The 13,366-nt window shown below is 55.9% G+C and overlaps 5 protein-coding genes across 5 annotated transcripts in view; 4 read left to right on the forward strand and 1 right to left on the reverse strand.

Moving 5' to 3' along the window:
- CHGG_00937 (uncharacterized protein) overlaps positions 1-1,517 on the forward strand; it is a gene marked incomplete at both ends in the record, with an annotated part of 2,515 nt that extends 998 nt beyond the window's left edge. Inside the window, 3 exons of the mRNA XM_001220157.1 lie at positions 487-987; positions 1,212-1,251; positions 1,307-1,517. Of these exons, the coding sequence (XP_001220158.1) occupies positions 487-987; positions 1,212-1,251; positions 1,307-1,517 (752 nt within the window). The remainder of the gene's footprint in view (positions 1-486; positions 988-1,211; positions 1,252-1,306) is intronic.
- A 1,631-nt stretch (positions 1,518-3,148) lies between these two features.
- CHGG_00938 (uncharacterized protein) lies at positions 3,149-3,495 on the forward strand (the record flags this gene model as incomplete). Its single annotated transcript, XM_001220158.1, has 2 exons — positions 3,149-3,205; positions 3,337-3,495. The coding sequence occupies 2 exons, from the start codon at positions 3,149-3,151 to the stop codon at positions 3,493-3,495; spliced, it is 216 nt and encodes a 71-aa protein (XP_001220159.1).
- Positions 3,496-6,923: 3,428 nt separating this feature from the next.
- Positions 6,924-8,458, forward strand: CHGG_00939 (uncharacterized protein; the record flags this gene model as incomplete). Its single annotated transcript, XM_001220159.1, has 2 exons — positions 6,924-6,939; positions 7,881-8,458. The coding sequence occupies 2 exons, from the start codon at positions 6,924-6,926 to the stop codon at positions 8,456-8,458; spliced, it is 594 nt and encodes a 197-aa protein (XP_001220160.1).
- A 733-nt stretch (positions 8,459-9,191) lies between these two features.
- CHGG_00940 (uncharacterized protein) lies at positions 9,192-10,711 on the forward strand (the record flags this gene model as incomplete). The annotated part of the gene is made up of 4 exons (XM_001220160.1): positions 9,192-9,483; positions 9,897-10,278; positions 10,401-10,482; positions 10,568-10,711. 4 exons carry the CDS (start codon positions 9,192-9,194, stop codon positions 10,709-10,711), a joined length of 900 nt encoding a protein of 299 aa, XP_001220161.1.
- Positions 10,712-12,119: 1,408 nt separating this feature from the next.
- CHGG_00941 (uncharacterized protein) lies at positions 12,120-12,669 on the reverse strand (the record flags this gene model as incomplete). Its single annotated transcript, XM_001220161.1, has 2 exons — positions 12,120-12,287; positions 12,454-12,669. 2 exons carry the CDS (start codon positions 12,667-12,669, stop codon positions 12,120-12,122), a joined length of 384 nt encoding a protein of 127 aa, XP_001220162.1.
- Between the last annotated feature and the right edge of the window lie 697 nt (positions 12,670-13,366).

Raw genomic sequence — 13,366 nt, forward strand, 5'->3', positions numbered from 1 at the left:
TTCGGGTGATGGTTATTGGGGGGGTGGGGGAAAGGGGGGTGGGTTTTGGTATGGCTATCATGCTGAGGCGCATACTAGTTTGGTTGGGGTGCGGGAGCTGACGGGGGGAGGGGGGCATTATTGTTTTGGTGGGGGGGATGCGGAGGTGGAGCGGTGGTTGGATGGCGAGTCGGGGTCGGGGTCGGGGTCTGGGTATGGTGCTGGTGGTGGTGATGCTGGGATGGGGAGGGCGTCGAGCCTGGGTTTGGTCGCGTGGCCGGGGCAGTCCAACCTGACGGGGCGGCGGCTGCCGGTGGCGGAGTGGGCGCGGAGGGTGCGTGGGCTGGCGCGGTGCGGGCGGGGCGATACGTACAGTTTGATGGACGCCGCTGCGCTGGCGATGACGAGCGGGCTGGGGGAGGTGTTTGCGGATCCGGAGGCAGCGCCGGATTTTGTCTGCGTTTCTTTCTACAAGATCTTTGGTTTCCCCTGACCTGGGCGGACTAGTGGTTCGCAAAGAGTCGGGGCATATCCTGGCGCTGAGGAAGTACTTTGGCGGCGGGACGGTGTCGATGGTGAGCACTGTTGGCGGGGCCTGGCATCTCTCGAAGGGGCTGGAAGGCGGGACTGCGGCGACTGCTGGAGAGGAACATGGTGCCGCGCTACATGAGGGACTCGAGGACGGGACGTTGCCATTTCACAGTATCCTGGCGCTCGGGGAGGCCATCGATGTCCATGCCGAGCTGTACGGGTCGATGGATAACATCTCAACACATACAACGGCGTTGATGAGGCGGATGTATGTGGGGATGAGGGGGTTGCGGTACGGTAATGGGCAACCGCTATGCAAGATTTATGAGGGCGAAGACGAGGGAGAGGCGTTCGGTGATGCTAGGTTACAGGGTGCTACGGTGGCGTTCAATGTGTTTCGGGCTGATGGAGGATACGAGTCCTATGCCACGGTGGAAAGGTTGGCCAACAATAGGGGGGTATATGTGCGTTCTGGTGGTAAGCCCAACCCCCTCTGTTTCTGTTTACTTACAAAGGGGCAAGGCCATATCAAATACTGACTGGGAGGGACCAGGAATCTGTTGTCCTGGCGGGCTGTTCACGGCATTACGATATGAACCTTGGCAGTTACACCGGGCTCGATCTGCTGGGCATCATTGTGGTAGGTTTACCTCAATACCATCTTGATTTCAATGCGATTTGGTGCTAAACCCGTATCCTAGGTCCCGATGGGATTGGCCTCATCAACGAGTTGCCAACTGGGTAAGCCTTGCACCTCACTCCTATCCACCGTTTTCCTACTAACACTCAGACACAGTGTGGTTCGAGCCAGCCTTGGAGCGATGAGCACAGTTCACGACGTCGACCGGTTCCTGTCTTTCCTGCACGACACCTTCGTTGCAAGGGCGGATAGTGCATATGCAAGCAGCGATGGGAACGACTCTGTTATGTCCGACCAACTTGAGCCCCGGGGCACAGTTTCTGCTGAGCAGCACGAGTTCGGCCCAGGAGATGCTTCTTGCGCATAGTTACAATACGGCATCTGAGTGGCTGCTTAGAGTAGTGGTTCGTGATGTCGCCCAAGGGTTCTCGGTCTTTGAAAGCGGAGATTTTAGTACGACCGGCTGTTTTTGGCAAACGTGCCTCTGGGAAATGTTGCTCGGCGTTAAGGAGAAGCGCGGTGCAGCGGTATGATAGATTGGTAGTCGCGCTACACTTTGCCGAAGACAATATCGGTCTCTTTAAATGTCTACAACATCCATTACCGGGAGAAATGGAGTGCCGGCCAACCCCTACATTCATATGCAATGACACGTAGATTGGGGTCTAAAGAGTAGTTACAGATTGCACCATTAGTGAATTTGTGGCGGATAAGTAATAAACATGACATGCTGCGAAGTATGGCTCAGTGGAGTTTACCTACCTAGGTAAGCAACGGGAGGTGGAAAGAAGTTTGAACGGGTGGTATGTCGTACGGCTGCCAGATCCCAACGGTTAGGATGCGACATCGGTTGGTAACAAGGTTCGGGAATGTCCGCGTAGGAAACGGCCCGGACGAGACTCAGTTTATACCGGCGGAAGATGTCCCCCCGATTCGGAATGACGGGCTGTGCAACGGATGGATGTTCATGACATACACAAATGACCGCCCGATGAGTCTTGATCGTAAGACATCGTCTAATTATCATGAGTATGGGAGAAGTCAGGCTCTTTCGAGAATAGTCGAAAAGTCGGCTCCAGTCGCTTGTCCCGGCTGGACTCAGCCGGCCCGGTTCTGCTTGTGTGGTTCCGGAGTGGCGCCGAGCAATACAGGCGAATCCGGGAAATCATGTCGTAGCGTGCGAGATGGGGGCTGCGTGTCCAGGTCACTGTATCGCCTGCAAGCAAGTAGCGTTCCATCCATAACCCAAGAGCTGCGATGGAGAGGCGCGATGTAACAACCGACGCTCGCATCTATCGGCGTGTGCGGGAATTCCGTCAGAGGCGTTTCGCTTCGCAGGACTGCCGTGGTCTCCGAATTTGTGGGCTGTTGAACATGTTGAGGTAGCTGTCCGAGGTCAATAGCCAGCTGCCTTATGCTTGCGAAAGAAACCAGGTTAATCTGACCAACCTCCAACTTGCCGCTGGCAACACGGAACAACACCCGTTAGCTCGGCATCCCGAAACTCTGCCCAGCGAACAGCCGAGAGAAGATAATATCATTGGGTTTCGAGTTCCACTTGGCCTTGGTCGAGGCGGCTAAGGCGGAAGACTCCGTGCAATATCGGCGCTTGTTCCACCACCCGGCACCCTTCCTCCTGATTTCAGATAAAACCGACAAGTCGACATCGGGTGGCTTTTTTCCCTCTTAGTATGGCGTACTATATCTTCAAATTCGGCTCGCCAATCTGATAAAGGATGCTGTACCTGGCCAAAAACGGCCCGACCATTGATTTTTGCCAGAATTCTGTATCCAAACGATATCTTTGGGGGGAAGGCTGGCACAGACTGAATACGACAAAAACCGACACTTCCACAACGCATTGGTAATCTGGCTAAACGAAGATCAAACCTGCAGAGAGGAGTCAGTTCTCGTCTCGGCCCACTGATGGACATTGTAGGATGAAGAAAAGAGCTGATGAGCAGGCGGATAGTGAGAGGGTATGGCTGGCCATTCGACATGGCCGCATTGACTTATTGCCGGGGCGCCAGACAGGGTCAATCCAGGATGGTGGTGGTATTGCCTTCTCATTACCTGCCACACATGTCCGAGAAGCTTCCTCCGGAGGCCCGAGACAGGGCAGGTTGCCTAGTCGACTTCATCTGGACATGCATAGCAGAATGCACATATTACTACCGGTCAGATAGCGCGGCTGCAAGGCGGTTATGACTACCTACACGATGGCACACGATGGCACTCGGTGGCTTGTGGGTGAGTGGTTCCTGGCAAGAATGCGAATTTCTGGAAGCGAGCCGGGTGCAACACTGTCAGATCCGCCAGCAACGTCTGGGCAGCGCTACATGTGAATGTCCAATGATCCAGATGAGATGCAGCCATTCTGGCTTTACCCAGGGACGAGAGCCGAGAGGCACCTGCCGTTCTGTGTGTCTACCGGACCTGGGATGCGATGAACGAAATGCTTGGCGAATAGCGACCCTCGGTATGATGGCGAGAATGAAATGCCAAGGTGTTTGTTATTGGACGATTGGAAGCGCCAATTGAGACCGAGGCGATTGAATGCAGGTTGAATATGCCCGCTGCAAGACATGCATAAGTGGAGGCGGCACTGAGCGATAAACGGTTTTCGGGCCAAAACTCGGGGCATTGAGAGTTGGAAATCGGCAACAACTCCCTGCCTAGCCGAACTATGTACATACCTCCATCCCTAAGTGCCTTGAATTGTCGGTTCAGTTTGTTGTTTTCCAGGTTGGGCCTGTTGAGAAAACAAGCACACCACTTGAACCGAAAAGAATGCGAAATCGGAATCTGGAATTGGTAATTTATCCGAGACGGAAGCACGTGTGGAAAGGTGGAAAGAGCTCTCGAAGTCGAAGCAGGCGCCGAAGTTTGGCGCAGGTGCGGGCTTGGCAGAGGGCTGTCCCATAGTACTTGCGTGGGTTCCTCTCTGCATGCTCAGTTTTGTATCGGAATTACGGTGATGTTTTGCCGTTAGTACTCTCACATCCTGTCGCATTCCTTCTTCCCAGAAGCATGTGCTTGATGGTGCGTGCATATGCGACCGAACAGACGGTGGGTGGGGGTCAGGCTATAAGCCAAGCAGCTTGGGAAGCTAGGGTTAGGGGCTGAGACCGCTGTGAGAACCATGTCGTCATTCTCTGGCCCCTGCCTACTTGGCTCCCGGCCCTTGTTTCCGAACACTGTGGGGTCGTTGCTCAACACACTCACTTCGCTTTTTATCTGGTCTCCGTCTCCAACCTTCAGATCCTGCCCTAAATTGGTGGTCTCCGATATTAGTTAACGCGTGTTCTCGCGTGACGGGTGTCAAGAGATCCCTAACGGGACCGGAGGGGATATGCTTACGCGGGCCGTGGCCTTTCTTTTTTCTTTTCTTTTGGTGCTTCTTTTTGGGCAGGTCTTGCGCTTGTTGTCTTGGGCCATCAACATCAAGTTTGATCGCCCAATCTCGACATCATCGGGGTCGGGGGTGTGTGAAGAATGGGTGCAGCCCTGTGACGCTTGCTCGGCCAGCCCGACATCCTAGGGCAGATCAGGTTCATGCGCTAGACGGATCCGGTTCGTCCCATAACTATTGGATTCCCTCTCGCCTTTTCCTTCTGGAAGCCGCCGAACACCCTGGCCCTGGGCCAGAGGGACCCTGAGGTGTTCAACACGCCGTTCCGGATTCCGTGACAATTACAGCGCTGATGCGCCCCCGCCATCGGCCGGCCCACTGCGCCGGGCTTGTGCACGCCCACGTGGGGACCACTGCTGATACATACATACACCTCATCAGAGCAGCCGTGAGCCCGAGCTCAAAAACCCTAGCTAGCATACGCTCAGGATTCTCGGCTCTCACCAGTTGGGCGACATGCTCGCCTGCTAGGAGTTCACAGTTGCCGTTGACGGTTGGCGCTCAAGAGAAAAGACCTTGGATCTGATAACACCCCTTCTGTCCGCCCCAACCCGGTTGTTCCACTGTCTCGCTGGCTCGCGAATGTTGCATGAACCTCCTGGAGGCGGGGCACGAGTGGTTCGAAGCACAACAGAAATCCAGCCGGCATTTTACCAGCTTGCCGGCCATGTCGAGAGATATCTGACTGCCCAGCACCGCCCTGCATCCCAAATAGCCAATATCGAATCTGCATGGCGATGCGTCGTACTGCATGCTGGAGGAACGGATTGGAGAAATTGAAGGGGTTGGCTGTTGGAGCGACTGCTGAGAAACGAGCCAATGCCGTGATGCCGTTCTCATTCGATGCAACTACGATCAACTCTCCGTCCAAACTCCAAGGCGGTGCGGCCACTGAACCGCCCCAGCTCGAGTCCATGCAAGGTACCCGGCACTAGTGGTCTCAGAGCAAACCTGGTTTGTCCAGCCGGCGAGGGGCTCCTTGTTGTGGGCAGCACCTCGCTGCATGACAGCGCTTATTACAGGCCTCAAGCGGCATTCCTCCGTTCCATGCCCAGCCCGGACGTTCATGTTGTTCTGGAAGCTTTCGGCCGCGCCACGTCTTTTAACGTTAGCGCGGTCTTCGGTTTTCTTCGTGCTGTTATTTCTGTGAGGTCAATGCCCGTGACTGGCTTGGGAGGGGCAAGGCAGCTTGCGTCTTGGTACTGTTCACTCTGAAAGCACTTTCGTAGTTGCAAGCGGCGCGAGAAGGGGTGGCTAAGTGATATACAAAAAAAAAACAAAAAAAAAAAAAAAAAAAAAACGACATATTATTCTACCAAGGGAGGAACTTGTATTCGTACCTAGGCATATACGAAGTACCTCCATACACACTGTCCTTACCTTCCAAATTGCTTGTGAGCGCCCTCCTCAGCTCCCGGGAAGGCGGGAAAGAATTTGTGGCTGCGCTGGATCGGGGTCGCGCCTTTCCCAAAGTGGAGGTAAGCCAGGGGGTAGGGATGGCTGAACCCTTGGGAACAACACCTGGACGAGCCAGCGCAGGGCGGGCGGGCAACAAGTCTCCCAAACCTCGGCAGGGGATTTTCGCAGAGATCATCACCGTCAGCCACCCGAACGCCAACGCGCGGCGCGCCGGAATTGATGGCATCTGTTTTCCGAATTGGTGGGCACCGTTGCGAGCCCACAATTGCTCAACGGTTATTGATGTTGCACTTATCCAACCCTGCGATGTGGGCTCATTTGGGAGCGGTCCGCGATGCGCTTGGACGCTAGAAGCCATTCCAGTTCTTCTTGATCGCCTTCCATGCCCGCCCGCTCCTCAGATTCCACGATCAGATCTCCCTCATGGGGGTCGTTCCCGGCCGGATACCACCCTTTTGCGCATGAACCACTGCCTACCCTGGACAAGGATGCGACCCTCACACCCTCGGCCACTCTTTGGCCACGGCCCTGGAGCGCAACAAAGAAGCTCCGTGGAAGGGGTCAGGCAGCGGCCAACCACTGATACAAACTATCTGTTTGTGCAGCTGGTTGGCGCCGAAAATCAAGCCGGGGTGTGTTATTATTTGGGATGGCTCGACGGAAGAATGGAGGGGAGGGGGGGGGGGGGGGGGTAAGGCACTCCGTCCAGGTAAGGTACCTCCATCCACACCAGTCCAATCCCATCACAACAGGCATGGAAGGGTGAATGGGCGAAAGCACATGCCTAAGCTGCTGCCCTGATTACCAGATCGGTTAATCGTCAAGACTAGCCAGGGTCAATGGGGGGAAGTTCTGGAAGAAGATCCTGACATCTTTCCGGAGAGCCAAATGCTGGAAACGGTGTTTCAGCCTTTAGCAATGATCAAAGGATGAATTAACCCCATGCCCCCTGGACAAGGTAACGGCCATTTTTCCATGTTAGCCACCAGGGCCTGGCCTCGCATGGAAGCACTCGATGCGCAAGCCGATTGAACCTGTCGGCGGGTCCTTTCTTCATCTTTTATTCTCAAGTTTGTGCTGTGTTCCGAAGGCCAACGTTCTTGCCCGTTATCTGTTCTGGCCCTTGCCTGACTGCACCGTACCTTCCATGTCCGGTTGCGCTCATTGTGTCCCCGCCGTCGTTCCTGCCTGTGGAATGAAGAGACGTCGAGGAAACCGCCGCTTTTAATATATGCTCTTCCTTTAATTGACGTGACGCCCATTGTCACTGCCTGGTTTCGCCACACCTCGTTCTCCTCTCCCTCAACTGTTTGCGCTGCCAATATAGCGTCCGTCTCTGATTACCCATCCTCGCCAACCTCCCTAACCCCCCCGGACAACTTCCGAAGGCCACTCCCACACAACAACCCTCCGAGACAGCGTTGTGCCCGACACCACTGGAAATTCTTTTAATTCGGGCCTCGATTGCCGCCCAAGCCCAGCTACACCCTGAGCCTTCCGGCAGCCACAGCTGATCGGGCTCCCTTGGGCCAAGTGCTTCTCAGCCAGCCAGGAAAAAGAAGCTCATCAAAACGATCGAAAAAAACAAACGCCTGCAACAACAAAAAGCAAGGCGCAGGACTGATCCGAATCCCCCTCCTTCTTGCCGGGGATAATACCAACAGGATCTCACCTCTCATAGACTCGCCAACCCTCGAGGTCATCTTGAGTGCGTGGGCAAGCCAGTCGTTTCCATCTCGAGGCTCTTTGTGGTCGACGCCGCCGTCGCCACGCCGTTCGTTACCAACCATTACGCCGCGCCAACCGGACCTGCCTTCCCTTTCTGCAGGCGAAAAGGGCTGAAATTTCGAAACCTGAATGGCCAGTACGCCTGCTGCTTATCCCGCAGTTCGGTAATAGAAGTGAACCCCCTCCTCCCCGTTGGAGCTCTTGATTGCCGACTCATCGCACCTGCTCTGTCATTGCCTCAGCGGTACTCAATCAAAGCAACCGGCCACGTCTCATTGAACTGCGTTGGCCAAAGAGGCTGTGCCTTACCTGCTCGGCCCCCGAGTATTGTTGGCAGCCCGGAGGCACCCCATGCCTACTACCCTCCAAGACTAGCGATCATTGATCACCCCTGGCAAGATCGATTCGTGATATCTCATCACAACAAGCGCCAGACTGCAGCCACCGAGATATTCAAGCTTTTGCGCCCGCAGACTTGCGCGCCCGACGGTCCCGATTTCCAAGCCATCACCGGCACCTCGAACGAACGTCCACGCCAAATCACCCGGAAGGTTGCACAGGGACTTCCAAAAACAGTACCTGCGGGATCCCCCTGTTCTGCCAACCCACGACCACCTCGATCGGTTCCAAAAATTCGGGGTGTGAGCCGAGCCTTCGACGCGGCTACTGGGCTCGCTTTTGCCCTCCTGTTCCATTGCAGTCACCACTCGGTTCGACCGGTCGTGCGCTGCAGTAACCTCTTCACATAACACCCCCTTGCGTTCCAGGATCGATCCAGCTGTTGAGCGCCCGCCCATACCCCCTCGGATCTTAGGCGCGCACCTAAATAACCAACACGCAACCCATCGCTCATTTGGCACCTGCTTCGCAGCGCACGAACGGTGCATATTCGGAGTCACATATAGCCCAAGCTCTTGCTGCCGTGCGCCCCCTTGCAGAGCGTCGCTCCTGTCGTCGCGGTTGTCTATCAGCTCGGACCGGGCCAGCCTGAACCGAAAAGGGTGAATTGAGTTGCCAGTCATATTCCTTGGATCCTGCCTGCCCCAGTTGCTGCAAACCGCAGAACCACCGCCTCGATTGGCCAGTCACTTTCGCTCCCTGCCACCGAGTGCGTCTATCTTTGTCGTCGTCCGGCCTGTTGGCGTCATATCTGGGTCACGACCACATCCACACTTCGGCCTCTGACCTGTGCCATTTTGGATCTACCGTAGGGAGCTTTCTGGTTAGTAAAAAGCATCACTCATCGCAAGAGCAGCTCAACTTTTCACCCCGGCTCGACCTTCGTTCCGACCTTGGTCACCATACCCTAGTCCGCTCGCCTTCGGCTGTTCCCATTTAGGGCGCTGTTGTGCCGTACTATAGCAACATTCTTACATGGCAGCTGTTGCTCAGCCGCCTTCGAAATCCACCTTGGAAGCCTGGGCATCAAGGAGCCCCGCAACATCTCCTGCCGTGCCACGAAGGGAGCCCATGACAGACATCATGGCATACCAATATCCCCCGCCGCCTCCAAACGGCGCCGACATGGACATGGCGCCATCCGGTTACTTGCCCAGTTATTCCGTGGCGCCCCATGCTTCATCAGGGATGGACCCCGATTCGAGCATCCCGAGGGAGCGTTCTGAGTTGAGACGGTCGATATCGACGCCGGTCGTCGGGCCGCCGCAGGGGCATCCGCAGCAGTCCCCTCAGCAAGCAGGTGCTTCGGGACAGGATGCTGCCGCCGAGAGAAGGAGAAATAAGTTGGGATACCATCGGACGTCTGTTGCGTGCGGTATATTCTCCCATGGAATCCCCCAGCCCCCGGGTTTTAGAGCTGACACGCAGCGTAGGCCATTGCCGTCGACGGAAGATCAGATGTGTCCCTTCGCAAAACGACGTTCAGGGGCGCTGCATAAACTGTATACGCTTGAAGAAGGAGTGCAGCTTCTATCCCGTTGACCAGCAACCGGTCGTAGACACGAGGCAGAAGTCGGGATCGCGATCTTCGGTTGGCCCCAAGGTCACCTCGGCCTCTTCCTCGCCAGCAATGCAACCCGGAATCCCATCTGAAATTCACGGGCAGCAACCTTATCCTCAGTTGGCGATGCCGCCCATTCAGAACATGGCCCCGCCTATGAAGCCCTCCGGGAGCGACAGCCATCCCTCTGACTCCAAGTGTAAGTACTAATCTTGGTCACCGAATAGTCCCGCGCGGTGGTGTCCGGGCTGCTAACGACCCTGTAGCTTCAAGCACCCGCGCCTATGAGTACGGGCAGCATGGGATGTCCAGTTGGATGCCGGCAGACGCGAGTCCTAATTCTTCCAAGCCGAACGACATGAACGCGACCTGGAGATCGTATCCGGGCGATTCCCCCGTCACCCCGGCGTTTTCTCCTTACACGCCGCATGCGCCGTCGTCGGTGGCATGGTCGGCGTCGGTAGGCTCCGACTCTTCCTCTAGGGATGATATCACTTGGTCGTCGTATCCAGCACCGCCGCCCCGGTCCATGTCTTTCGGTGCCGAGAGCATGAGCGGCCACACCCACTACCCGTCGATGTCGCAACCCAACCATCATTCATCTCGCGGGTACGATCGCAAGTCGGGCTCCGTGTCAGTTGATATGTACCCTCCGCCTATCGCAACCACCATTCCTGGAATTGAGACGGTGCCGGGTACCACATTGGACCCGAATGTTTCGCTGTCCGCAGGCTCCGTACCACCATCGAGTTACTCTTCGTGGCAACAGTCGTACTCGTACTCGAAGCCCGGCGAAGGCTATGGCAGCGGGTGGTATGGGGAAGCAGGAGACCAGCACTCGTCGGGACAGCACCCGTCCGGACAGCATCACTCCTCGAACGTTTATTATGGGCGGTAGTCGTGCGTGGTCGAGTCCTGTTGTCTGCAGGATGCATCTGTGGTCAACGGGCCTGCGCCGCCTTTTACACGGTTGCGCACTGGTGGAGTGACGTGGTCTTACAACCGCTCCTTTGATGCAGTGGCGTCGATGCGGGAGACTTGAACTGTCCCTTGCAGCGTGTTGGGCGCTTTAACTTGTCGATGCGCCCATGGGGCTTCCTAATCCGTCAAGACATGCACGACCCAAGCTTGCCAATTTGGGAGGCGAGCCTGAGCGCAATGTTTCCTAATGGCTAGATTGGGGGATTTGCGACACATGGCGCGGCAACTCGAGACTTCGGCTACGGTCAAGTTCGGTCCTGGGCTGCACGCCGCCCAAAACGAACATGCTTTCTTCCCACTTATTTGGCACCGCTAGTCGGGACTCGGAAGGCGTCTGGAGTTCTCCGGGAGCTACCGCAATAGCGTAGGAAGCTTATTCGTTAACGCGACGTCGGGATCCAAGGGATTAATACTTCTTGGCCAGTTGAAAGCTGTCAATGTTTCAATTCTCCGAACCCAAGGCCAAGCCCGAAGCCGTGGAGGGACACGGGCCATTTTCAACCGTCGATTTCCGCTCCGTTTCCCATTATTCTTATTACCTTCCCTCTCATTGCCTCGTGCAGTAATCGCGGGTCGACATGAGAGCGGGATTTTAAATCGCCATCCCGGTTACATCTGGGCGGCTCAATGAGGCTTTCACGAAACTAGACGGACGGGATGGACGGCACGGCACGGCACGGGAGAGGGACGGGAGTATCCACCTTTTCGGCTCGGCGAACGGGTGGAGACCGGCATTCATCCGGGTTAGTGGAGCCTAGCCCCGGGATGGCGACAGAACCACATCGGCATGGCTCTCCGAGTGGAGAGAGCCGATGTGGTGTCACTAGACCCTGCGGCTAACGAAATAAATTTACGACATATGATGAACCGGTTGTGCGGGGATAGATTGAGAGATGGGTGGTCATTTTGCGGCTCTCGGGGAATGTAAAACGGATGGGGAACACATTTTAGTTTGGTTTCTTTGGCTCTTATCTGGGGTTTTCTTTCTTTATTATTCCATCTACTTGATTTCTATCATTGGTGGAGGGGTGGGACTCTGCTGAGGTGGTTATGGTGGCCGAGGAAGAGTTGACTCTTTCGGCTGGTGGTTTGCGGTCCTTTCTTTGCTGCTTCTTGGCCTTCAATCATGCTTTGCGTGTTTTGTATTCGTCTGTATTTTATGTGTATTTGGATTTGAACCGGGCTCAAACATTATGGGGTGGTGGTATTGGATCGAGGTCCACGATCTTGGTGAGGACGGCATGCGACGGCATAGACAGCGCGCAGTGGGGTGTGGCATATATTGCGTATACACCACAACAATGTATTATGTCTAAGCTTATTTGCTCGTTTCTTCCTAACTCGAGGCAATGGTGCTTGATATTCCCTTCGGGAGCTTAGCATTCCGTCAGCCCCGTCGTTGTATTATGCTCTAGTCACAATGGCTCCTCGTGCTAATGTTCCGGTTAGGCGGCGCCAACCTCTTTCTGTCATCTCCAGCTCAGTTCGATATGAAGCCCGTTGACGCGATCGGCGTCCCCGGACTGGAGATCCGTGTCGGACCCGACCACGGGGTCATCCCATGTTATTTCGGGACCAAAGCTTAGCCGCCAAGGAGGCCAGAACATGAAAATATTCGGGGCTTGTCCCGCCCTTCGCTGCACCCCAGATTACATAACTTGACATCCGTCTCTGCCTCCCCAGGGGGGTTGCAACATGCCGCCCGTGTATGTAAGTCAGACTTACGAGACGGGATGGGATGGGACCCCGCATCCCCCGCAAAAACCTCCCGTCCATCCCGTCTTCCCATTGTACACCACATACATAGGCATGTATGGACCAATTCTGTGCCGTGGGCACCAACGGGCCATGCGGCGATTGGACTCCCTCCTCCCCGGCCGCCGCCTCCCTGCGTGTGCATGGACGTCTTCCCCGTGCCCACGGCGAAGAGGTGGCGTTCGACCAAACTTCTGGACCACCACCAGCGGGGGCGCTTTTCTTGTTCTTGTCCCATAAACACGGCTCGCCACCCCCCTGCATGTTAATGGCTATGTATGCCCACGTTCAGGGAGCCGTGCCGCGTGGTCTGGGTCTGGGGGTATGTACATACCAGCGAGCCAACCAAACCAGCCAGGCCGGCGGAAAGCCCGACGGACAAAAAACCTACTGTGTAACCAAACGGACGGGAAAGCCTTGCTTACCTTACCCTTACAACGACGCATACAGCGGCACCCTGAGGTGGGCTGCATGTCTTGGGGGTGTGTGGTATATATGAGAGGTGTTGGCAGGGCGCCACGCCCCGACTTGCTGGCTTGGGGTGAAACGAGCTACGGATTTACCCGTCCTCGGGACCGACTGGGTGAGTGGGCGGACCGTGGGAGAGAAAGGGGAGCGTGCGCATGGAGTGGAGTGGAGGTAGTGTAGTGTACACAGATCGGGATGGGGGCTTTCTTCTTCTGGGGGTGGTTGTTGTTGTTGTGGTACTGGGCCGGCTAGGAACGATCCCGGGCGGCTGGGCGGCTGGGCAGGGAGTTTGGGGTTCGTGGCGCTTGCGAGAATACCACGGCGGCGCGCATGGTCCCGTGCGGTGGGAAGCGGGGGGAGGAGGGGGGTCAGGGGTATGGTTGGGTGATGGGAGTTATTTTGGAGCTTGATAGACAAGCCGACGGTATACATTGGGAATATATAAGCGCGGTTGGACGTCTCTTCAAAATTCAAAATAGATTCCAAGAAGGAA

Source organism: Chaetomium globosum, genomic scaffold, assembly GCF_000143365.1.
Source record: "Chaetomium globosum CBS 148.51 scaffold_1 genomic scaffold, whole genome shotgun sequence".
Taxonomy (NCBI): Eukaryota; Fungi; Ascomycota; class Sordariomycetes; order Sordariales; family Chaetomiaceae; genus Chaetomium; species Chaetomium globosum.